This window comes from Dendrobates tinctorius, unplaced genomic scaffold (genome assembly GCF_039654945.1).
Source record: "Dendrobates tinctorius isolate UK_male_01 unplaced genomic scaffold, ASM3965494v1 ptg000174l, whole genome shotgun sequence".
In the NCBI taxonomy this organism is placed as follows: domain Eukaryota; kingdom Metazoa; phylum Chordata; class Amphibia; order Anura; family Dendrobatidae; genus Dendrobates; species Dendrobates tinctorius.
Genome location: NW_027361841.1, coordinates 7,838,898 through 7,863,395, shown reverse-complemented (window position 1 = coordinate 7,863,395; position 24,498 = coordinate 7,838,898). Strand labels below are relative to the sequence as shown.

Sequence of the window (24,498 nt, the reverse complement as noted above, 5' to 3'; positions counted from 1 at the left end):
TATTTCCTGGGCTTTAACACAGCCAGTTGTAGTTCGGAAGTGCCGTCCACACGGAAAGAGATACTTGCTCCCGTGTCTCAGTGGGGTTCAGTAATGTCAGCTGATCCCCTGCTGTGTGGATGGCAGTCTCTCCTGCTGTCACCTCATTCAAAATACAGTAGGCCTCTGCCTACACCCTCCTATTTCCTGGGCTTCAACACAGCCAGTTGTAGTTCGGAAGTGCCGTCCACACGGAAAGAGATACTTGCTCCCGTGTCTCAGTGGGGTTCAGTAATGTCAGCTGATCCCCTGCTGTGTGGATGGCAAAGTCTCCTGCTGCCTACACAGTCGTACCACTACTGATTTTTAACCGTGCTCCAATTAGGCCTGTGGCTCCACTGTCTCTCGTATTTCCCCTGTCCTCCAACCCTGCCAGTTACAGCTCCGAAGTGGCGTCTGCACAATCCACACTTGTTCCTGTGTTACAGGTGTTCAGTCCGGTCAGTTAATCCCCTGATGTGTGTCCGGCAATGTCGCCTGCTCTGTCCACATTCCCATTATGGGAATGTGGACAGAGCAGGCGACATTGCCGGACACACATCAGGGGATTAACTGACCGGACTGAACACCTGTAACACAGGAACAAGTGTGGATTGTGCAGACGCCACTTCGGAGCTGTAACTGGCGGGGTTGGAGGACAGGGGAAATACGAAAATCAGTGAAGCCACAGGCCTAAGTGGAGCTTGGTTCAAATTAGTCGTCTACAACCGATCTTAAAATTTCTTCAATGCAGCCTCAGCCTGCTCCGTGCTTGTCCCTGGGCTTCAACACAGCCAGTTGTTGCTCGGAAGTGCCGTCTTCACAGAGTAAAACACTAGCTCCTGTGTTTGTGGGGTTCAGTAACGTCAGCTGTTCCCCTGCTGTTTTGATGGCAATCTGTCCTGCTGCCTCCCAATTGACAGCACATCAGGCCTCAGCCTGCTAAGTGCTTGTCCTGGGCTCCAACATCGCCAGTTGCTGCTCATAACTGACTTTGGCACGGGTACTCCCTCCTGCCCAGCTTGGTTCCAGCCCTGCCTGCTGTTTCCGGGAAGTGTCAATGTCAGTTTGCCACCCCAAGTTGCCATGTCGTGTTGCGGTTGGGTTAGCCGAGGCTAGGGTGCCAGCAGTTTAGGTGCTTCCTATGTGGACTGCGGGTTCTGGTAAGAAAGGTTTGTTCCATAGTGCCAGTAGGACAAGCACCCCCTGTAGGACTGTGTGATTCGGTAACTGTGGCCAGCTTGCGGCATGCCAACTTTGCTTTTCAGGGGTAACTTCTGATACCCCTCCGGGTTCCAGCACCGTCAGCTGGTTCTCATCAGAGCCTTTGGCCTAGGTGCCTCCATCTCAGTATCCGAGTTCCGGCAACGTCTGCTGGTCCTTGGTAGTGCTTTGTAGCACAGGTACCTCCTGCTTAGTAACCGGGTTCCAGCACCGTCAGCTGGTCCTCGGTTGTGCCATTGGCTCTTATTCCTTCTGCTGCCCCTCCGGGTGCCAGCACTGTCAGCTGGTCCTCGCTATTTCCATTTGCTCTTGCAGCTTATGCTACCCCTCCGGGTTCCAGCACCGTCAGCTGGTTCTCGTCAGAGCCTTTGGCCTAGGTGCCTCCATCTCGGTATCCGAGTTCCGGCAACGTCTGCTGGTCCTTGGTAGTGCTTTGTAGCACAGGTACCTCCTGCTTAGTAACCGGGTTCCAGCACCGTCAGCTGGTCCTCGGTTGTGCCATTGGCTCTTATTCCTTCTGCTGCCCCTCCGGGTGCCAGCACTGTCAGCTGGTCCTCGCTATTTCCATTTGCTCTTGCAGCTTATGCTACCCCTCCGGGTTCCAGCACCGTCAGCTGGTTCTCGTCAGAGCCTTTGGCCTAGGTGCCTCCATCTCGGTATCCGAGTTCCGGCAACGTCTGCTGGTCCTTGGTAGTGCTTTGTAGCACAGGTACCTCCTGCTTAGTAACCGGGTTCCAGCACCGTCAGCTGGTCCTCGGTAGTGCCATTGGCTCTTGTTCCTTCTGCTGCCCCTCCGGGTGCCAGTACCGTCAGCTGGTTCAAGAGGACAAAGAACAGGAAGACAACCACCAAGATGCAGAACAACAAGAGAGAGAAGACAAAGAAGCATAAAAAAAACAAAGCAGAAGAACATTAAGCATAAGACTAATACTCTGAGCAAATGATATTATCTTATTTATAAGCAGAAGAAGACTAAGCAGTGTATGGGGGTGAGTCCGTTCCTCCTCGTGGTGCCCCTGGAAAAGGCCTGCTGCTGCAGGCCAAACTGAACACGGACAAATCCTGTTGTAAATCTTTTGTGACAGGCAGAACGGAAGGTGTAAACTTCTAACTTTTCTAGATAACAACTACAGGAATGCCTGACACAAACAAGAATATGATGAAGAAGAATAGGAAGAAGATGAAGAAGCTGAATATGTAGAATAATAATTGTTGAATAAGAAGAATATGAAGAATGTAAGAAAAGGAAGAAGAAGAAGAAGAAGAAGAAGAAGAAGAAGAAGAATGTAAAAAAAGGAAGTAGAAGAAGAAGAAGAAGAATGTAAAAAAAGGAATAAGAAGAAGAATGTAAAAAAAGGAAGTAGAAGAAGAAGAAGAAGAATGTAAAAAAAGGAAGTAGAAGAAGAAGAAGAAGAAGAATGTAAAAAAAGGAAGTAGAAGAAGAAGAAGAATGTAAAAAAAGGAAGTAGAAGAAGAAGAAGAAGAATGTAAAAAAAGGAAGTAGAAGAAGAAGAAGAAGAATGTAAAAAAAGGAAGTAGAAGAAGAAGAAGAAGAAAGAAGAAAGAAGAAGAAGACATACATGTCTGGCAAAATATAAATGAGGCTAACATAGTCAATATCTTTGTAACTCCTAACATCTTTAAAAAAAAAGTTTAATTCCTGCTATTCCATTTGATTGGGCTAAACCTCTATGGCTTTAATGTCTCCTCCACCTCCCACAATACATTCTACATTATTCTTAGTTGTTTTTCTTCATGTAGAATTAACCTACAAGGAAAGAAAGGGGTTTTTTTAATTCCGATATTTTGGCCCCATTGACTTGCATTGGTTCCCGGTATCGGAATCGGCGATACCGATACTTTTTTTTAAGATCGGCCGATCCATTCCGATCCGATATTTTCAAGTATCGGCTGGTATCGCTCAACTCTAGTGGTGATGCATAAAAAATTTTTATTATAAAAAGCATCTTTTAGCATGCGACAGCTGCCAAAAATAAAAACCCGCTATAAATAGTAAATCAAACCCCTCATTATCACCCCCTTAGTTAGGGAAAAATAATAAAATAAAAAAAATGTATTTATTACCATTTTCCCATTAGGGCTAGGGTTAGGGCTAGGGGTGTGTTGGGGTTAGGGTTGGAGTTAGAATTGGGGGGTTTCCACTGTTTTGGCACATCAGGGGCTTTCCAAATGCGACATTGCGTCCGATCTCAATTCCAGCCAAAAAAGTTAAATGGCGCTGCTTCCCTTCCGAGCTCTGCCATGCGCCCAAATAGTGGTTTACTCCCACATATGGGGTATCAGCATTCTCAGGACAAATTGCAAAATAACTTTTGGGGTCCTGTTACTCTTGGAAAAATAAAAATTGGGGGTGAAAAGATCATTTTTGTGGAAAAAATATGATTTTTTAATTGTACGGCTGTACGTTATAAACTTCTGTGAAGCCCTTGGGGGTTCAAAGTGCTCACCACATATCTAGATAAGTTCCTTGGGGGTCTAGTTTCCAAAATGGGGTCACCTGTGGGGGGTTTCCACTGTTTAGGCACATCAGGAGCTCTCCAAACTTGACATGGCATCCGATCTGAATTCCAGCCAATTTTGCAGTGAAAAAGTCAAACGGCGCTCCTTTCCTTCCGAGCTCTGCCATGCGCCCAAACAGTAGTTCGCCCCCACATATCAGGTATTGGCGTACTCAGGACAAATTGCACAATAACTTTTCCAGTCCAATTTCTCCTCTTACCCTTGGTAAAATAAAAAAATTGAACCTGAAGTAATTTTTTTTGTGAAAAAAAGGTAAATGTTCATTTTTTTTAAACATTCAAAAAATTCCTGTGAAGCACCTGAAGGGTTAATAAACTTCTTGAATCTGGTTTTGAGCACCTTGAGGGGTGCAGTGTTTAGAATGGTGTCACTTTTGGGTATTTTCTATCATATAGACCCCTCAAAGTGACTTCAAATGTGATGTGGTTCCTTAAAAATAAAATGGTGTTGTAAAAATGAGAAATCGCTGGTCAACTTTTAACCCTTATAACTTCCTAACATCAAATTGTGCTGATGTAAAGTAAACATGTGGGAAATCTTACTTATTATTTTTTTGAGTGACATATCTCTGTGGTTTGAGAGCATAAAAATTCAAAGATGGAAAATTCCGAAATTTGCAAAATTTTCGCCAAATTTCCATTTTTTTTACAAATAAACGCAAGTTATATGAATGAAATTTTACCACTAACATGAAGTACAATATGTCACGAGAAAACAATGTCAGAATCACCGGGATCCATGGAAGCATTCCAGAGTTAATACCTCACAAAGGGACAGTGGTCAGAATTGTAAAAATTGGCCCGGGCATTAACATGCAAACTACCCTTGGGAGTAAAGGGGTTAAACATTGACCTATCTGATCTTGATGCAAGATCCATTTAATATAACTCGAATGATTTTTCCAGATGCATTCTTCTTTAAAAAAATCCTACAAAATACTGTCTCACTTGAATAGGAAACACAAATTTTTATAACACTAGGCTTATCAGAATCCAGTTTCTGTTGGAGATGTGGTAGCTACAAAGGCATGCTCTTCCACAGCTTTTGAATCTCCCCTGATATAAGACTATTCTGGATGGAGATAGGATTGACTCTGCGAGAGCTGGGAATTATTAAATGTTGGCAGCAGATTATTCAGGATGCTCTCCAAGCATGTTACAATAGAGCGTCTTTATTCAGGAAAAAACAGGAACAATATATGATAATGTCTGTAAAGAACTGTGGAATCAATGGCACTATATAAATGAGTAAAATAAACAAAATAAGCTTAATAGATCAGGAATAAATCATTTGTGTGTCTCTATCTGTGCAGATATACAGCAGGCTGCTTCTGCTTCTCTCATACACAGACACAGGAAAAACAGGAAATACAGTCACATGCTCTTCCTGTGTGAGCCTCTGGGAGTTTTTTTTTTACTGTATAAACAGCATACAAATCTGGCAACTGAACACTCATAGACAGGAATGGAGTTGTTGCACCAAACAAATTCCAACACCCCCACTCAACAACTACTTATCCTTTTAGTTCCACTGGGTTCTGAAGTCCGCAAACTTGACTCTTGATAATGGCTTTGTCATACCATCAACTATCATCTTGTCAGACTCACAATACACAAACCTCGAGTACACCACGTTCCACTAAGTCATGTAAGTGGTGATGTTTTACATCAATGTGCTTAGTCTTTGCACTAATCTTCTCACTGCTGGCAAGTTTAATGCATCCTTGATTGTCCTCATAGATAACTGTTGGTTGAGCTAGTGGCTTGACAAAATCTTCCAAAAGTTGTTTCAACCAAATTACTTCTTGACTTGCATAAGCAGCAGACATATATTCTGCTTCTGTAGAAGATAATGCGACTGACCCTTGTTTTCTGCTGAACCAAGAAATTGAATTTTCTCCTAACTTGAACAAGAAACCACTTGCTGATTTCTGATCACTTGAATCTCCAGCCCAATCTGCATCCCCATAACCTCTGAGAGTGAGATCTCCTAATGCAGATATCTTAAAATTTAGCCTTTAAGTTTCCTTAAGATATTGAAGAATTCTCTTAATTGCATTCCAGTCTCTTTGCAGTGGCTTGCTTACATGTCGACAGAGAATTCCAACTGTGGCTGTGATATCTGGATGAGTTGTGGTTGCTATGTACAGAAGCTCCCCCACTGCTTGTCTGTAACTTTCATTGCTGGGTAGCAGATCTTCTTCTCCTTCCATTTTTGGTTTCTGACATTCCAAACTGGTTTAGTATTGTGGAAATTTTAGAACTTTGGTTCAGAAGAAAACTCCCATCTTCTCTCTGGATTTGGATTCCCAAATAATATGTCACATTTCCAAGGTCTTTAGTCTCAAAGTGCTGGTTGAAAATTTCACCTAGCTTTGCAATTTCTTTTTCATTGTGGTAGCTCAGTAATCTTCCATGTCTGGAGTTGGTGAAGGGACTCCATCTCTTCATTAGCAGCATTTATCCACGTCTGTTTCTCGTGGACAGGCAGTTTTTTCATCTCTTGCGATGACTGTGGCTCTGGTTCATGAAGTGTTCTGACCGTATAAGAAAGGCATCTAGCTGGGATACCTTTGTTTGGCCTTTCGGATATCCTGACTGGAGGTTGACTTGGTTCTTCTGTGTCTTCCCTGGTGGCTTCAGAACTTATTCACACTTCAGTGTTTTCCTTTTAGGCATCTGGGTTTGGTGATTGAGTTTCCTGTTCTTGGCTTCTTAGGTTGAATAACTGGTGTAACTTCATGGAATTTGAGTGATACAGAGTTTTCATCAATCACGCCATAGGTCGTGAAAGGGTTAACGGCATAGGAGGACTGCAGTATTAAGCTAGGTTATCAAACTTGGAGTTATTCAGCTTGAGAAAGCGTCTTAGGGACGATCTTATTCCAATGTACAAATACATGATTGGGCAATAACAGAGAACTTTCTAATGAACTTTTTACACCTTGGCCAACTATAATGACAATGGAGAATTTTGGGCATCTAGAAAAAAAAAGGTTTCTCAATCATCACAGACAACAATTTCTTGCTGTAAGACCAGTGAGACTATGTTGGAATTGCTGATTAAGTAAAATAGTTCAAGGAAAGCCTGGATGCCTTTCTTGAGAAGTATAATTTTACTGGTTATGGGTACCAGATTCTGTGACATTGATCCAGAAAACAAGACTGATTGCCGTATGTGGAGTTGGGAAAGATTTTTTCCCCCACTAGGGCATATGCACACAAAGTCTTTTGAAGGCTGATTCCACCTGGATCCCACCTGAAAAAAAACATTAAAAGTCTTCTTCAAAGAAAGAACATAATGCATAGCAGTATAAAAACAACTTGCTGTGCATATGATCCATCATATGTCATTTCTTTTAACTGTTTAACTGCTTCCAAAGCTGGAAATCAATTAAAAGAGTAGATTGATCATTCTTTGGGCAACTTCCAATTGGAAGTCTCTCACTTTTACACTTTATCTTACAAAAAAATACTGTTGTCGTAAAATCGACAGATAGACTGACATGTGATGTTTATCATTAACATAAATGAGGCGCATTGCACCATATGTAACCTAGACAGTCATAGGTGAAGGGAAGCTGATAGGAAGACTGGGCGATTGAGAGAACTTGCCCGATTCTTGTTTATAGCGTAAAAATCCCAATGCCCATGAGGGTATGTGCGCTTAGCATCTTTTCCAAGGCAAAGATGCTTCAGAAAAAATACCGCTGGCATTTTCCTGAAGAATTTTTGCCTTGGAAAAGATGCTAAGCGCACATACCCTCATGGGCATTGGGATTTTTACGCTATAAACAAGAATCGGGCAAGTTCTCTCAATCGCCCAGTCTTCCTATCTGCTTCCCTTCACCTACGACTGTTTAGGTTACATATGGTGCAATGCGCCTCATTTACATCACAGGTTACCACGTGGTGACTAATCAGCAGTGCCCATCAGAAGACCCTGATGCAGGAAAAGGTGGAAAAGCGATCAATGGGGGAACAACAGTGGCAGATATGAGGATGTAAGTATGATTATTGTTTAAATATTTAAATATCTAACTACCTAATTCCTGTCACGGGGCAGTAAGGGGAAAAGAGGGGACGTGGAACCAGGGCCCCTGAACTGCCCCTAAGGCTAGGGGGGTTCCTGACTCGCCTTAACTTGGGGGTACACTTAATGGTAGTGAGGCTTAAGTCCCCGACCTGTTCCTATCTCCTGTTTTATCCCTGAGCTAAACCCCCACCACCTCCCCAGGAGGTGAGACAGGGAATAAAGTAAACTGCACCAAAAACCAAGGAAAAGGTAATACAGACACCTCGGGGTTAAATAAACTAAAAGACAAGACTTAGCTTGCTCTGCTACAATGCTCCAGGACAGCAGAGTTAGCCACTTGAAAACAGCATACAATTAAAGAACCACAGAACTCTGTCAGCTCCTGAACTCCAGCTTGGTTGGTCTCCAAAGAGGAACAATATCACCAGCAATTAGCTGGTGCACCTGGTGAGCTTATGTAGGAAGGTGGGAGTGGTTTCCACCTGCATAGATAATTAATCACAATGCAGTAACACCAGCGGCCACCGGGGGGAAAAACTCACCATCAGACTAACTAAACATGCAGTAACACCAGCGGCCACCGGGGGAAAAACTGACATTACCTCCTGATGGCCAGAAAGGGAAAAAGGTGATATATGAGGATCCAGATCTGACATCGATCCTAAAATGGATCGTGACAATACCTATCTGTCAATCAATCATCAACCCTGATGGACATTTTTAGATGTTATTGTTACTTCTGTGATTCCTCCTTGTATAAATGCAAAACTCCAATTAATATTCACCAAAAATTAACAATGATTGTGAATACTTGGTTTAATTTTACAATGTTAATACTAAGAAGACCTCCACATTGTACAATGACTAATATCTTAGCAGTGCTTATTACTGAAACTTTTACCTTAAATAACCTATTGTCTGTTTGATGTGGATCACATTATTTTTATTAATTCTTAAACAAAGACTGGTTAAAATGTCACCACATCTATAAGAACAAGCAATTTGGGATGACAGAATAAAGTTCACAAGAAAACCACTATAATAAAACTGGTATAACTGCATTGAAAAATATTTGAGGTACAGTGATGATTGGTATTAATGTTGTGACATCTTAAAGAAGCACTCCTATCAAAGTTTTTATCCTCTTATTATGTTGCAGTCATCTTATTATATAGCCCTGTGTACTTACAATTGCTCATTTTCCCTTCTACCCAGTTAATTATTTTCTAGTCAATTAGGTCTATGATATCACTTCATTAAAAGCAGACTAGATGAATCCTCCTAAGCTCTATGTAGAAACAGGAAGTCTATTTTCCTATCACGAGTTCCTTTTCAACTCCTGCCCCAGCTCTTCCGCTTCCTAACCTGCAAGGGACTTTGCAGTGATGACTCATGTAGGGAAAATAGACTTCTTGCTTCTACATACAGTATAACTTAGTAGGATTGAGCTAGTCCGTTTTTAATCACGTAATGTAATAGACCTAATGGAGAGGAGAATTAACTAGGTAGAAAGTGAAATTTAGCAATTGTCAATACACAGAGCTATATACTAGGATTACTGCAACATACTAACATAAAAATTTGATGGGAGTGCTTCTTTAATTACCAATTTTTCCTGAAAAAAGGAAATATTGTATAATTGCTTAAACTGTTGCGAATACAGAGTTTGTAGTTCGTTAATACAGTATATTAAGTTCTTAATGTCAAAGATAGGCATGCATAATTCATACGCTCATGAGTACATACTATGTGGAAACAACCAAAAAGCGTACATGAGTTAAAAAAGTTTCTACATTCAGTTAGTACAGTGCTGTGCAAATTAATTGGCACAAAGCATTTTTTTAAGTAAAATTGTAAGCTGGTTACCAGTCAGTGATTCAAGCCAGTTTTAACTGTTTTGAACAGGCACTCACACCTGTTCAAAGCAGTTAAAACTGGTTTGAATCACTGACTGGTAACCAGCTTACGATTTTACTTAAAAAAATGCTTTGTCCCAATTAATTTCCACAGCACCGTAGACCTCTTCAAGCAGTAATTTGGTTTCCAAGCGCAGAACTCAGATACTTCAGCTATTGACACTAATGTGTTATGAGGTCTATCTATCTATCTATCCCATATCTATGTAAGGGAGATGGCCGCACCGTGGGTATCTGCGTACTGGGGCCGGAATGGATGAGGCTGTGTCCCCGGTTTTCATGGGGAAGCTTGAGCCGACAGCACCCTCCTCCTGTCTGAGGGGGTTTGACTAAGGGCTACCAGGGGCAGTGCTGGGTGCGGGAACAGACGGAGTTGGCGGGAAAGTGCAAGCCGAGGCTAAGGAGAGTGAGAGCTCCTGCTTCAGGACCATTAGGAGCTGAGGTGCATGCCTGGCTGTGAGAGAGACAGTTAGTGATGGAGTTTGGAACCCGGCCATGACAGAGATGCACCGCTGGGACGGTGAAGCCCGTCGTGTGCAGGTCAGTACCTGGACTTTGAGGTGCCTATCGCTCTGTAATGGTCAGTGCTGCGGGAGTGCCGCCTGACAGAGACTGTGACCGGGTACTGCTAATTCCTGATGCCCCGGTGCATATTCATCGAATCTTGCCTAATTCTGACATGACTGTGGGCCAACACTTTGCCGGCCATGGGAGTCTCCTTACTGAGGACTCCACGGGACGTTTCAAAGACTCAAAGTTGCCAGCCGGGCACGTATTTTCGCCTTCTTCAGAACCCCCACGGATCTAAATTGTGCCGACGACTGTTAGCGCCATCATTCGCTCCAGGACCTCTTCTGACAGGAAAACGTCTGACTGATAAGTGACTTCTTTAAGAATGACTTTATTATTCCTGCATTGATTTTTCCCTACTACACCCTTGTATTCCTTATACTGCCTGCATTTTACCTCATGTTTTCCCTATCTCCCTGCATGGAGTAATACCCTGTTAAGTAAAAAACTTGATAACCCTTGATCTGCCTTCTGAGTGTCACTGCATCCCACAACCTGCTTACATCTATCTATCTATCTATCTATCTATCTAGTATCTATCCATCTATCTAATCTCTATCCCATATCTATCTATCCATCTATCTAATATCTATCCCATATCTATCTATCTATCTATCTATCTATCCATCCATCTATCTATCTAGTATCTATCCATCTATCTAATCTCTATCTCATATCTATCTATCTAATATCTATCCCATATCTATCTATCTAATATCTATCCCATATCTATCCCATATCTATCTAATATCTATCCCATATCTATCTATCTATCTATCTATCTATCTAATATCTATCTATCTATCTATCTTTTATCTATCCCATATCTATCTATCTATCTATCCCATATCTATCTATCTATCCCATCTCTATCTATCTATCTACCTATCTATATGTATATCTGCGTATCTGCGTATCTATCTATCTATCTATCTATCTATCTGTCATCTATCTCATTTATTTTCCTAAAAGGGTTTGCCGCTTAGTATTCAAACTTGAAAACCCCCAAAAATTCAGAAATAACTCAACATACAAATTATCTGCACATATAGCTCTGCACAAGAGGGGCACACTCTGATGCAGCAGCTGAAACAGTCACGTGGCCACCGCCATATAACATCAGATGGTGGATAAGACTGTGACTCTCAGTTGTTTGTATATGGCAGAAGTGCAACCTGAAGTTCAAAAAATTAGAGGCGGATGGAAATTAAAAATGAAATTAAAAGTTTAATAAATTAATATATTTTCTAGCTATAAAGACTCAGCAGTTTATGAATAGAAGAATATTACTTACTCTGTGTATACTTAAGATGATCAAATTATGTTTTCCATTGAGACCAGACGCTTATACCACCATAACACGTGGTCATATTTTGCAAATTGTTTCTTTCATGAGTTCCCTATATATATATATATATATAGTATGAATATAACATATACATAAACATTTCCTTTAAAACAATGTCTGAAAATCTAAATTCTGCTTAGTTATGTGATTTAGTGATGGCAATTTTCTGCATTGTATATGCTATTATATTTGTGTGTCTTTTGGCCCATGGTATGTGTCAATATTGTAGGTATATATAATTTCTCACAACTTTGTTGACAGCAAACTCCGTGAAATCATACTAGTATGTAAATCATAAGGGTCTAGAAAGTATAATAAAACAAGAGAAGGAAATAGGCAACACATTTGTTATTGGTCTTTGCAAATGCGGCCATCTCTTTTGTTGGGTAAACAGTCTTGCTATAACTAGAGCACATGTGAACCATCTTCTCAGAAAAGACAGCTGCTTTTGGGTGGTAGCATCTTCAAAGCATACCTTTCCTCAAGCTCCAGTAATGAGAATGGACATTACAATGACAGATTGCTTTCGGAATAAAAAAAGGCCACAGATGGACGTGTCACTAATGTGTTAGAAGATAGGTTATGTGTTTCTAGGTAAAAATGAAGCATGGGTTCCTGTGAAATTAATAGTCTGTGTAATGCATGGATATGCTCAGAGGCTTTCATACCTACAATCAGCTCTGGTAATTTTTTGAGTTTTGGGATTTATCTCTATTAACTCAAAATGCCCAAATTGGAGCATGTAAACTACACTGTAAATGTTTGGTTTCTTTTTACATTGGGAGCATTGATTCCCAGTGAAAGGTATTCAGCTTTCTATTTTACATGGTGGAAGAAGAAAAAATGGGATCTAGCAATCAGCGAAAATATCAATTCTACTGAAATTTTAGAAGAATCTGCATACGCCCAATTTCGGATTTTTTTGTCATTTAATTCCAGGAGGAGTAAACAAAATGGCTGGTTGCCATTTTTTAACCATAAAGTGTCATCAAATGTGAAAAATACAAAAAAAAATTATAATCACCTTAACACTCACCTCTCTGACCCCTCCGCATCTTCCGAGAGCTCCTGTGAGCACTGAAATCTTTGCACAAGATCACCACCCACATTGCAAGGTAAAAACAGTGTAAATATTTGGCCGAATGGCCGTGAGCAGAAGAAACGATGAGGAACAGAGAGGTGATGGTGAGGAGTGGTGGGGCTATAGAGGTGAGTGGTAAAGTAAGGCTGGAATCACAGTAGAATGTGGCATCTGATGCAAGAGCATCAGATGAGATACGGTAATGACCCTTGGCTCCAGCTCTGCTGCTAGCGGGAGCCGAGTGTCATGCTACTATGCTCCGAGCCTCTTGAATCAGAGAATAGCAGCATAGGCGCGGAGAAGATGGAGAAAGAAATGTATCCATTTCGTCCATGGCCTGACTCACTCTTTATCGGACTGCACTGGGATGACATCCGAGTGCAGTCCAATATTTCACTCGCACCCAATGAGTGAGTGAGTCGAGTCTCGCTGCCAATCGTAGCTCGTTGCGATTGTTTTCTCATGCTGAATTGGCATGAGAAAATAACTACAGATCTGAGCTGCCCAATAGAGTAACAATGGGCCGAGTACTATGCGATGTTTTATTGCATAGCACTTGGCTGTGTCATACGGTAGTGTGACATTGGTCTAAGTATAATGATTTTTTCCTATTATTAACATGTTACGTATATTATGTTCTGGGGTCTGGAGAGACTTCAAAAGATACTAATAGATATTAATTTTGTTTTGTCAAGAAAAACTTCTCCGCAAATCAAATTTCCTGAGGAAATCAGCTTGATCAGGTGATTTCAAATTTTCCCTGATCCGTTCATCTCTAGTAGGATCCGCTGTGAACTACTGTTATGTTATTGTTATGATATAGTGAATATAAGTTTTACAGATTGGTTTCTTTTCCACTGTCTTAGGCTATGTGCCCCCATTGCAGAAATTTTTACTGAATAAATAACCATGCACTACAGAGATTGGGGTTAATTTTAAGCCCTTCATGACATGGCCAATTTCTGTTTTTGCGTTACACTTTTTTCCTCTCTTCTTCCCATGTCCATAACTCTTATTTTTCTGTCCACATAGACATAGGAGGACTTGACTTTTGCAGGACGAGTTTTACTTTTGAATGACACCATTTATTTTACCATATAATTCACTGGAAAATGGGGAAAAAATTCCAAGTGCGGTGAAATTGTGGAAAAAAAACAAACTTCTGATATTATTTTTTGGGAATTGTTTTTATCGTGTACAATTTATTGCAAAAACGAACATGCAATATCATTCACCTCATCAATACAATAACAGTAAAATCAAGCATGGCCAGTTTTTTTAAAAAAAAGGAAAAAAAAAAGTTTCGGGTTGTGTTGCAATATTGCGAGACCCGTAACATTTTTAGCTGTGTGATTGCTTATTTTTTGCAGGGCGAGAGAACGTTATTATTTACTAGCTGAAGAGCCCGGCGCTGCCCGGGCATAGTAATTAACTACCAGTTGTTTAACAAACTATAATGATTATATCTATATATATAAAGCTGAGTGTATAGCCCCACCCACTCCACATAGCAACATTCACTATAATATCCCACATCATCTTGTCAGCAAGAGCTACTGAACTACTAACCCTAATATCCCACATCATCCCGTCAGCCAGAGCTACCGGACTACTACCCCTAATATCCCACATCAGCCAGAGCCACGGGACTACTAATATCCCACATCATCCCCTCAAAGCCACCGGACTACTACGCCTAATATGCCACATCATCCCATCAGCCACAGCCACCGGACTACTAACCCTAATATCCCACATCATCCTGTCAGCCAGAGCCACCCGACTACTCCCCCTAATATCCCACATCATCCTGTCAGCCAGAGCCACAGGACTACTTCCCCTAATATTCCACATCATCCATTCAGCCAGAGCCACTGGACTACTAACCTTAATATCCCACATCATCCCATCAGTCAGAGCCACCGGACTACTCCCCCTAATATCCCACATCATCCCGTCAGCCAGAGCCACAGGAATACTACCCATAATATCCCACATCATCCCGTCAGCCAGAGCCACTGGACTACTCCCCATAATATCCCACATCATTCTGTCAGCCAGAGCCACAGGACTACTACCCCTAATATCCCACATCATCCCATCAGCCTGGGGTCAGAGCCAGAGCACTGAGTGGAATGACCCTAACTTCCATACCAGAGATCCCTTTAAGAGAAGCCTGGCATCAGAACAAGAGCGCTGAGTGGATTTGCCCTGACTTCCATACCAATGATCCCTTTAATAGAAGCCTGGGGTGAGAATCAGAGCGCTGAGGGATTTACCCTCACTTCCATACCGGGGATCTCTTTAAGAGGGGCTTGGGGTCAGAACCAGAGAGCTGAGTGGAACTGCCCTAACTTCCAAACCAATGATCCCTTTAAGTTGCCCTGGGGTCTGAACCACAGCACTGAGTGTAACGGTCCTAACTTCCATACCTTGGATCTCTTAAAGAGAGGCCTGGGGTCAAAACCAATGCGCTGGATGGATTTGCCCTGACTTCCATACCAATGATCCCTTTAATAGAGGCCTGGGGTCAGTACCAGAGCATTTGAAGGCAATTGCCCTGACTTCCATACCGGGGATCCCTTAAGAGAGCCTGGGGTCATAACTAGTGTGCTTAGTGGAATTGCCCTAACTTCCATACCAATGATCCCTTTAAAAGACCCTGGGGGGTCAGAACCACAGAGCTGAGTGGAACGGTCCTAACTTCCATACCGGGGATCCCTTTAAGAGAGGCCTGGGGTCAGTATCAGATGGCTGAGGGATTTGCCCTAACTTCCATTCCAGAGACCCCTTTAAGAGGGAAGATGTGCCTATGGGATGGAGGATGTGTGATGGGTATATTGGCACGGGAGGGGGGATTCATTTCTGTCATGTGCTCTCTGCTCCTTTCTGAGGGGCAGACAATAGCGGGGAGCTTATGATCCCAGGGATGCTAGATTTCTCCCACCATGTCAGTGTCTGCAGAGGTGTTGACGAGTGGGAAAACTGTTGCTCATAGAAACCAATCACAGCTCAGCTTCTTTTAAACAGCTCTGGTGAAATGAAAGATGCTTAGTGATTGGTTGTAAAGAAAACTGCTGCTCATAGCAACCAATCACAGCTTCTTTTAAACAGCGCAGGTAAAATGAAAGATGCTTCGTGATTGTTGGTGATACACACACATTCAATTTTATATATATATCATGTTGGGACAGATGTGACTTTTTGATTGCATGTTACAGCCTTTTTTGTGGAATTGTGGCAACCAAAAATGCGTAATTTTGGCATTCTTGAATTTTTTTCATTAACGGTGTTTACCGGTCAGGTTAATTGCTTTTATATTTTGATAGGTTGGATTTTTATGCAATTCCACATATCTGTATTTTTTATTATTCTACTATCTTTATTTTCAATGGTGGGAAAAGGGCGTGATTTTAACTTTTAGTTTTTTTATTTTTTTTAATGTGACAGCCACAGAGGTCATCAGTTGACCCACAGCTGTCATGACAATCCATCAGCAACCTATGATCACATGGTTGATTGACAGCGGCATTTAACAGGTTAACAGTCGGAGACAGAGCTCCACTCCATCCCGCGATTGTTAGGGACAGGTCATGGCTGTAATACACTGCCATCACCTACTGGGGCAAGCCTGATACATACACCTGCTTCTGATTTGCGCCATACATGTAGCAGATGTCATGAAGAGGTTGAAGAGAAACAAAAGGTCGAGAAGTTCCTGTGAATTTGATGTCAGTGGGGATTTAGCCAGGTAGTTTTTGTCCAAATTTGTAGAAATCAGCACTAGGGTAAGTAAAAGGAAGTGTGCACCATTTCTGTAAATTATTAATAACAATATTAGATTTCACTTAGCACTTTGCCAAATATGAAGTTCTTTGACTTGTTGTATTTCCTTTCACATGGAGAAGAAACTTCTCTGAGTCTTTTAAGTCTTACAGCAGAAGGGCATACATTGTCTTTATTAAATGTCTTGTGAATAAGAAGAAGGAGTGGCTTTGACATTGATAAAATTGCCGACTGAAGGTTAGCGTGCAGGAATGACACCTAATATAATTCTTTCCAAATGTCTAATTAATGTTACTGCAGCTTTGCCCTTAGCGAGCCGCATGTTTGCACAGAGCATATTTTTAGTAACGTAAAGCCTCTAATAATTAAAGCAGGTCTGTGTATTTTGTTTTTTAGTAATACAATTACACTTGCTTATTTTCATTTACAGTCTACAGAAAAATAAAGCCTAACAGATGGCTTAGATAGCTGGAAGGACTGTGGGAAATGTAATGTGCTTACAAATATAAATATTATGTACTGCAGCAACATGTATTGTAAGCAATTCGCACGCAACGTGTCTAAACTATGGCAGGTTTACATGCAATATCTCCCTTCTGGAGAGCCAAAAAATGGATCAAGGTTTATCAATTCAGTTCCCCAAAATAATTAAACTCTCAGATCACTTTTGGTGAACTTCTACTAATATACATGGGATATGCACAAAAAATAACCTACCATATGTCGTCTACGGTACAGTTATTTTACTGCTTCATGACGACCCAATACTACAGAAAAGATGTCATAAGACATTCATATTACCCCAGCTGTCCATTATCAACAAACATGGGCAGACAGAATAACTGCAAAGAATTTTATTAAAGGGGATGTCCAGGACTTTAACATTTATGGTCTATCCATAGGATAGATCTTCAGTGCCTGACCGGTGGGGGTGCGTCACCTGGCATCCCCACCGATGAGTTGTTCCTGGTGTCAGCAGCGGCTGGAACTCTTTTATTGCAGTGCTGCACAGCACAATTCCGTCAATGGAAAAGTGGCCACAGCAGGGTACTGAAGATCCACCCCCTATTGATTTGAATAGGGGTGGTTGTGCAGTTTCCGTCCGCGGCCACTATTTTGGTGATGGAATTGTGTTGCACAGCTCTGAAAGCTAAGCAGTTTCGATCACCGCAGAAACCAGGAAGAACTGATCGGTGTCACATCCCCACTGTTCAGACATTAATGATCTATCCTAAGGATAGGCCATCAATGTTAAAGTCTCGGACAACCTGTTTAATCCATAGTATTGCTTATATATTATGTATACCTGCCATTGACATTTTTGAGGGCATCCATATGATATAGGGAATATCAGTCATGGACATTTCCTTCTTACGTAAAAGGGGATCTGTCTATACAGTATATAAATCATAGAGAGGAGTCAGACCATTGTACTGACTGATGCTAAAAGAGGTGAGTTCTGATAGCTAGACCCCCAAATATATCATCCTAATGAACTAATAGAACATTTGTTAAAGAATTTTTTTTATTTTTGTTATGGGTGTGCCAAGTAATCAAAAGTCCCAAAAAGAACCATGGGATTGAGCCCACCCCAAGAAGCTAAGCACTAAGCTATACATTAACAATTTACAGTAGTAATAAAATCCAATTTTCTTGTTTTAATTTTCAGCGAGTTTTTCATCTTCTAGCAACAGGCCCATGGCTTTCTTCACCTCCTCTACTTCTGCGTTAGAGAAATTGAGCCACTTAACTACCGGGAAACACTGACGAAGTCCATGTATAAATGATTAAGTGACAGACAAATGTACAAAATAACATCTGCTTAGCAACAACTGTTTGATTATACTCATGCATGTATGATATGACTGGTGATAACGGATAGTTAGTAAATCCTATGGGACAAAATTACAGTAATTTGGCCACGATAACTGTAAGTCCAGTAAAGGCTATCAGCTTTCATGGTTTTCATGTATACTGCTAAGTGATACGTTGTTAATTTATTAGTGAAGCCCGTCAACTTTTCCCCATAAACTTTACTGTTAGGAAAGAGATGTGTATTATTCTTTCACTGCCCCTTCACTGTTTAATATAAAAACCCTGAAATAATAATAATTTATATTCCTTTATTTAATCAAATCCCTTCATGCAGCGTGATTTATTCTGTTAACCTGACCTTAAGAACTTGGCAAAGAAAAATCATTTATCAGAAAAGGTTTTCCTACATGTCATAAAAAAATGAAATGGAAAATCATACAGGATTGGGAGTGCTTCCTCTGATAGAGATAAATCGCTTCCAATAAAGCATAAAACACATTTACAAAGGGAAGGACACACAATTTTCGGTCTTATGAAATCTGATAATATTTCCATTGTAGACGTACAACCAGGATGACTTACCTCTTCCTGCCGCTCCTCCCCTGTGTGCTGAATAAACCATCTGATAGATGCTTGCTGTGACTTAGGAACACATTCAAGAAAAGTAGAATTCAGCTCAACACCAAAAATGACTTTTTCCTCGGGAGCTTCATTCGAAGGCTCTGAATGAGATATAGAGGTAAAGTCAAGAAAATGCAATCCGTTCTTAATTTTCTTATAAAGAGGTAAAAAAACAATACAATGGGCTGTAGGTTACATAGATATACACAAGTGGGTTTTGTGCACTAACCTTGCAAACCCATTTGAGCAAGCATTATATCATCCATAGACAAGTAGGGAAATTTTAACAGCGGCCATGTCAGTTTTTTTTCTACACTGACCATACCAGTGCTCAAAATCCATGCCTATATTAAAGTTACTCTGCAACAACACTTACATTTGTCATCAGAACACAATGTCATATTATACAGATGCAGGTGTATGCACCTTGCCCTGAAAAATATGCTTTAGCATTAACAAAGCGCAACCACACAGTTTGCCTTGTGCAGCCACATTACACAAACTGATAATGAATACTTTGCAAGCCAAATTAGCATTATTTGAAAAAAATGATCTGATCAGCTGTCATGTGCCCTTAACAGCCGCGGTTGGAATCACGACCCACTCGTGGCTGCTAACTGGTTAAATGGCACTGTCAATCTCTGACAGCGGCATTTAGCTAGTGAAAGCCGGATGTGCGTCTTAGCTATGGCTGTCGGCGCCCGCGTCACAGAACCGTGTGTCGCCAATGGGTTGGCATGACATCCCGAGGTCTTCAGAAGAAAAAAAGAACATACCAAAACATTTTAGCACAGTCACAAGTTCAAAATCAGGTTATTTTTCTGAATTTTAAGAGTTTTTAAAATGTTCTTGTTCAGATATCCAATATTTTTAATACTTTTTTATGAGCATAATTTTTTATGTATTTTTTTTTCTGATGCCAGTGTAAAGAAAGGGAAACACATTTTTATTTTTCACTTTTTTTTGTTTGTTTTTTTTTAAATGGGTGGGCTAAAAATAGTGATTGGACAAGCGGCTGGCTTGTTTTTTATAATTTTTTTCTTATATTATTTTTTACAGACTCTTGCCTACCACTGAAACCTTCAAAAAGAACCTGAAGACCTACCTCTTCCGACAAGCCTACAACCTGCAGTAACCGCCGATCCACCAAACCGCTGCATGACTAGCTCTACCCTCACCTACTGTATCCTCACCCATCCCTTGTACAGTAGATTGTGAGCCCTCGCAGGCAGGGTCCTCTCTCATCCTGTACCAGTCGTGACTTGTATTATTTAAGATTACTGTACTTGTATGTATTATGTATACCCCTCCTCACATGTAAAGTGCCATGGAATAAATGGCGCTATAATAATAAATAATAATAATACTTATATCACACATTGTGCATTTTTATATTTTATTTCCTCTGTAACTGAGGCTTACATATTTGCCCTAGATGCATCAGCCTCCTGGCTGCACAAAAGAGCTGGTCTCGGTCTGTTAAGGCCCAGCAGATACTGCTCCCTTCCAGCACTCGGTGACCACATGATGTCTATGCCCGAGGAGGAAGTGAGGTTAATGCTTCCTATACTATATACACAGCTCTTGTTCAGCACTGTGTACACAGTTATAAGGAAAGCAGAGATGGTAATAGGCCATGTCTGCTTTTTCTGTGGGGAGACTGGCTTTGTCTTACAGCTGGCTCTTAGCTTTGGCAGCTGCACAATGACGTTCAGCTGCTTTCTCTGCAATGACATTCTAAAACAGCCCTATCGATTAAAATCTATCAAAGGAGTGACATGTAAAGTTCTTGTCCAATAATGTAAATGGATGGGTTGAATGGAAGATGACGTGAACCAGTGTACTCTGCAAGGATTGTGTTACAATGCAACAAAAATGGAGCCTTCAGAACCAACATGCAACTTTGCTTAGTGGACCTTCACCAGTCTTTACTCAGTGCAAATATAACCCTATTGGTATAAGACTGGTCTAAGTATTAAATATATCTGTTCACGTCAAAGTACTTTGCTTACTATACTTACTGTCATCCACATCCCAGCACTGTGTAAGAGGATCCCCATTTTTCACATCTTGTCTTCTTGAACGCCTTGGGAGAAGGTAACATTTGAAGTTAGTGATGTCTCACAGGCCATACTGTATCTTTTTTAATAAAAGTATTTTTTAATACTTTTGCATATCATGCAGACTTGCATTTATAATAAGCGTCTAGTGAAAAATTCTTTATGATTTACCTTTTTAATGTAGGTATGTATCTTGAACAAGAATTTCCATCCCAAGCACAGTATGGGTCTCTAGCAAGGCAGCAGTCTGTGCAAGCTTTTCCATATGTATCACACCTATGCGGTGACAGCTGAACCAGACCATCCTTCGAAGTAATGTAAAGCTGGTGCTACATTGAAAAAATAGAAATCTGGTCAAAAGAATCTATCAAATATGCACTTTGCAGGTGGCAATATGTAGTGGAGCAAGAAAAATGTAATACAATTGGACAATACATTAAAAAGGTTATATGAAATTCGAAATTTATATGAGACTCTGGACAACAGTGGCCCTATTTCTGAAAAAATGTATCTTTGTGTTTCTAATATGACCCCTTTAGGCTTGTTCACACGTCTGACATACACAGTGTAATAATGGTCTGTGATGGCGGAATTGGCTCTTGGCCTCGGGACGAACTCAAACCTTCAGGACAATTTTTAATTTTAATTTAAATGCATGTAATTGGGTCTAAATATATTGAGTAACTGAGTAAACTTAAAATCTCAGTCAGCTAGCCATGTGGGTGCAGTGGAAAATGTGTAACTCTTTAATCACCCTTGTATTGTGCTTTTGTTAGGGGTTTATGACCAGAGACTACATCAAAGTTGAATATGCAAGGAAACAAAGAAAGTGTAAAAAACAAATGGTTCAAAATGTTAAATGGAAATTATTTGCAAATATGATTTTTAGTATAAAAATATGCATTGCATTTAAGTTTAAAGAAAATGTCTCTAAAGGTGGACAACCCATCAGTTGTGACACTGTATGAAATTCTATTCAGGTTTTATGTACTTATTTACCGGTATGTCCCTGAAAGAGCTAAGTGATACAATAGATATTACCACAATACCATCTGGTACAATAGTTGATACACTTATTTCTTTTTTTTTTTTTTTCTTTACACATTTATGGTTCATTCTTAGTGAATGTCCAACCTCTGGGACCCACATTTCAGAAGGGAGCTTGCTCAAATAGCGTCCTGGCTGTTGGAATATTTACTATGAATGGAGGGTTGGCATGCTAAGCAATCTGTCAGCAAGTTTTTGCTATGTAATCTGGAGACAGCATGAGGTAGAAGCAGAAAGAGAGATTTCAGCGAAATGTCACATTTTAGGCTGTATGTTGTTGTTTCCATATAACAAAGGTTTTATCACCAGACGATTAACACAGACCAGACTGGCTCCCTTGTGCTAAATTGTCCTACCATGACCCTTCTGTGATAAGCAGCCCAATGTCAATAGACAATGTACACAGAAAGCTGGGATGTGGGTGGGATTAGCTATCTGAGCTCTCTGCTACTAGCTACAATTAAAAACTCTGATTGTGTCAGAATGGCTGCACCCAGTAAACTAAGTGATACATTGCTACGACACAGCTGTCAGGTGACCCAGGACCAGGGGCTCTTTCCCTGTCCCTAATACTAGAGAGCACCCTAGCTCGCCCCTGCTCCCTGGGATACTTCCGAAGGTGAAGATGCTGGGGCCTCTGGCCTTGTCTTATCTCCTGAGTTATACCTCCATCTGTTCTCTTCCCCCACCCAGGGAAGAGGGACACTACTGTGCCCGTAGTACACCAACCTGACAAACAAGGCAACACAAACAAGGGTTAACAGAAAACTCCAGGCATACAAATATTCACTCACATATAATAGAGGAATGCACCAGGGTGTGGAGGTAGGGGAATAAACCAAAATAGAGAAGGATAGGGAGTTACCATGCATACAAACCAAGCAATAATCACTAATAACTCCTATAGCTCTCCTCATAAGAACTCCTCTCCCTCCATTAGCCATGGAGCAATAAAGCTATCTCTGACAAGGATTTGTATCAGAGCCCAGATTATAAAGGAAAAAGGAGTGGCTAACTAAACTCAAATGTGAGTTTTCCAGAGATTTCCAACATGGCCGATTAATCCCTGTTCTGCCAGAAGGAATAAACACACTTAAATGAGGGAGAAGTGCTTCTCCTCAATGCCGGAGTAACAGCAATCAGACGCTGTAGTCTTCTGGCTCCACACTGTCACGGTAACCCTGTCACATACATCTTGGAATTGGAGTCTCTTTTCCTACATTTTATGCTACTGTCAGATGAGGTAGCAAAAACCTACTGACAGATTCCCTTTAACTTGTAATGCAGAAACCCCATTCTGTAGATTAGTTCTGGCATTCAGAGATGGTACTTAGATCTTTCAGAGATTTCAGACATACGCCATAAGTATGCCATAATTGTCTAAGATGGGAATACCCATCTAAGTCCTCAACAAAGTATTGAAATTTCAGGAGCCAATTTGGCAGTAATGCAGGTCATTTCCAAATATATCATATAGAATAAAACATTTATAGAGGACATGTGACCAAAAGTGGCCAATTTTTGAGCTTATGTTATTCCCGCTGCTCCCCTGATGGTTATGTTCTAAATTGCTCCAGACACATGAGCCTTATTAATTAGAGTTGATTTTTAAGGTCTTTTCCAAGGGGGCGTTGTTTACAGAGTAATAATGCAGAGAAGCCTAAAGACTTGTCCCCAATGTGACATGCCCCCTCGGAAAAAATAATCACTAAATAAAAATGCTCATATCACTGGAACATTATGACAGATTTAAAAGGCAAAAAAAAAGGGAACACTCAGGGAAGCAGTGAGAATAAAATATGAGCAAGCGCTGGCCACTTTTGATCTGGTGGCAGGTTCTTGTTATAGAAAACGTAGTGGATGTAGTTGTTTTATATTTAAGGTAGAATATTATTAATAAAGTGTTTCAAAATTAATATCTAAGGGGTAAGGTTTCTCCTTGTGAAGAGTGACATGCCAGCTCTGGCTTGTCAATGAAAGGAGGCTTATTCGCCGTGCAGTGCTCCTCTGGGAAAATAATTATATGCATATTGCCTCTTCAGAAAGAAAGAGAACTTTTACTCTACAGCGCCACCTATTGGTAGTAGCGATCCTACAAGTCACAATCAACCCTTTAACGAGTCTTGTAATATGACTTCGGATAAAATTAATATTAAGCTGATACATTTTGTAACAATGTTACTGGCTTATCCAAGTAGTTATTTTTTCAATACTGAGCCCAGGTTAAGCCATTACATGTGGCATAGAGGGGAATACTTTGCTAACTGGAAGCACCAGTTTAACTAAACTACTAGAATATAATTGTAGAGCAGCAATCACAAGGTGTAATACTGCCACCTGCTGCCAATTCTATAGCATTGCACATCAGGGCTGTAAACTAAATCAGTGCACGATGATACATTGAAATACATTTCTTTTCTTTTTTGCTCATGTCAG

The 24,498-nt window shown here is 40.8% G+C and overlaps 1 protein-coding gene across 2 annotated transcripts in view; it reads right to left on the bottom strand.

Moving 5' to 3' along the window:
- Positions 1-24,498, bottom strand: part of SEMA3D (semaphorin 3D) — a 286,427-nt gene that overhangs the window by 13,644 nt on the left and 248,285 nt on the right. For both annotated transcript variants that reach the window (XM_073551303.1, XM_073551302.1), the window contains exons 15-17: positions 21,187-21,344; positions 20,977-21,041; positions 18,917-19,056 (exon numbers count right to left, since the gene is read on the bottom strand). In XM_073551303.1, coding sequence (XP_073407404.1) covers positions 18,917-19,056; positions 20,977-21,041; positions 21,187-21,344 — 363 coding nt within the window. The remainder of the gene's footprint in view (positions 1-18,916; positions 19,057-20,976; positions 21,042-21,186; positions 21,345-24,498) is intronic.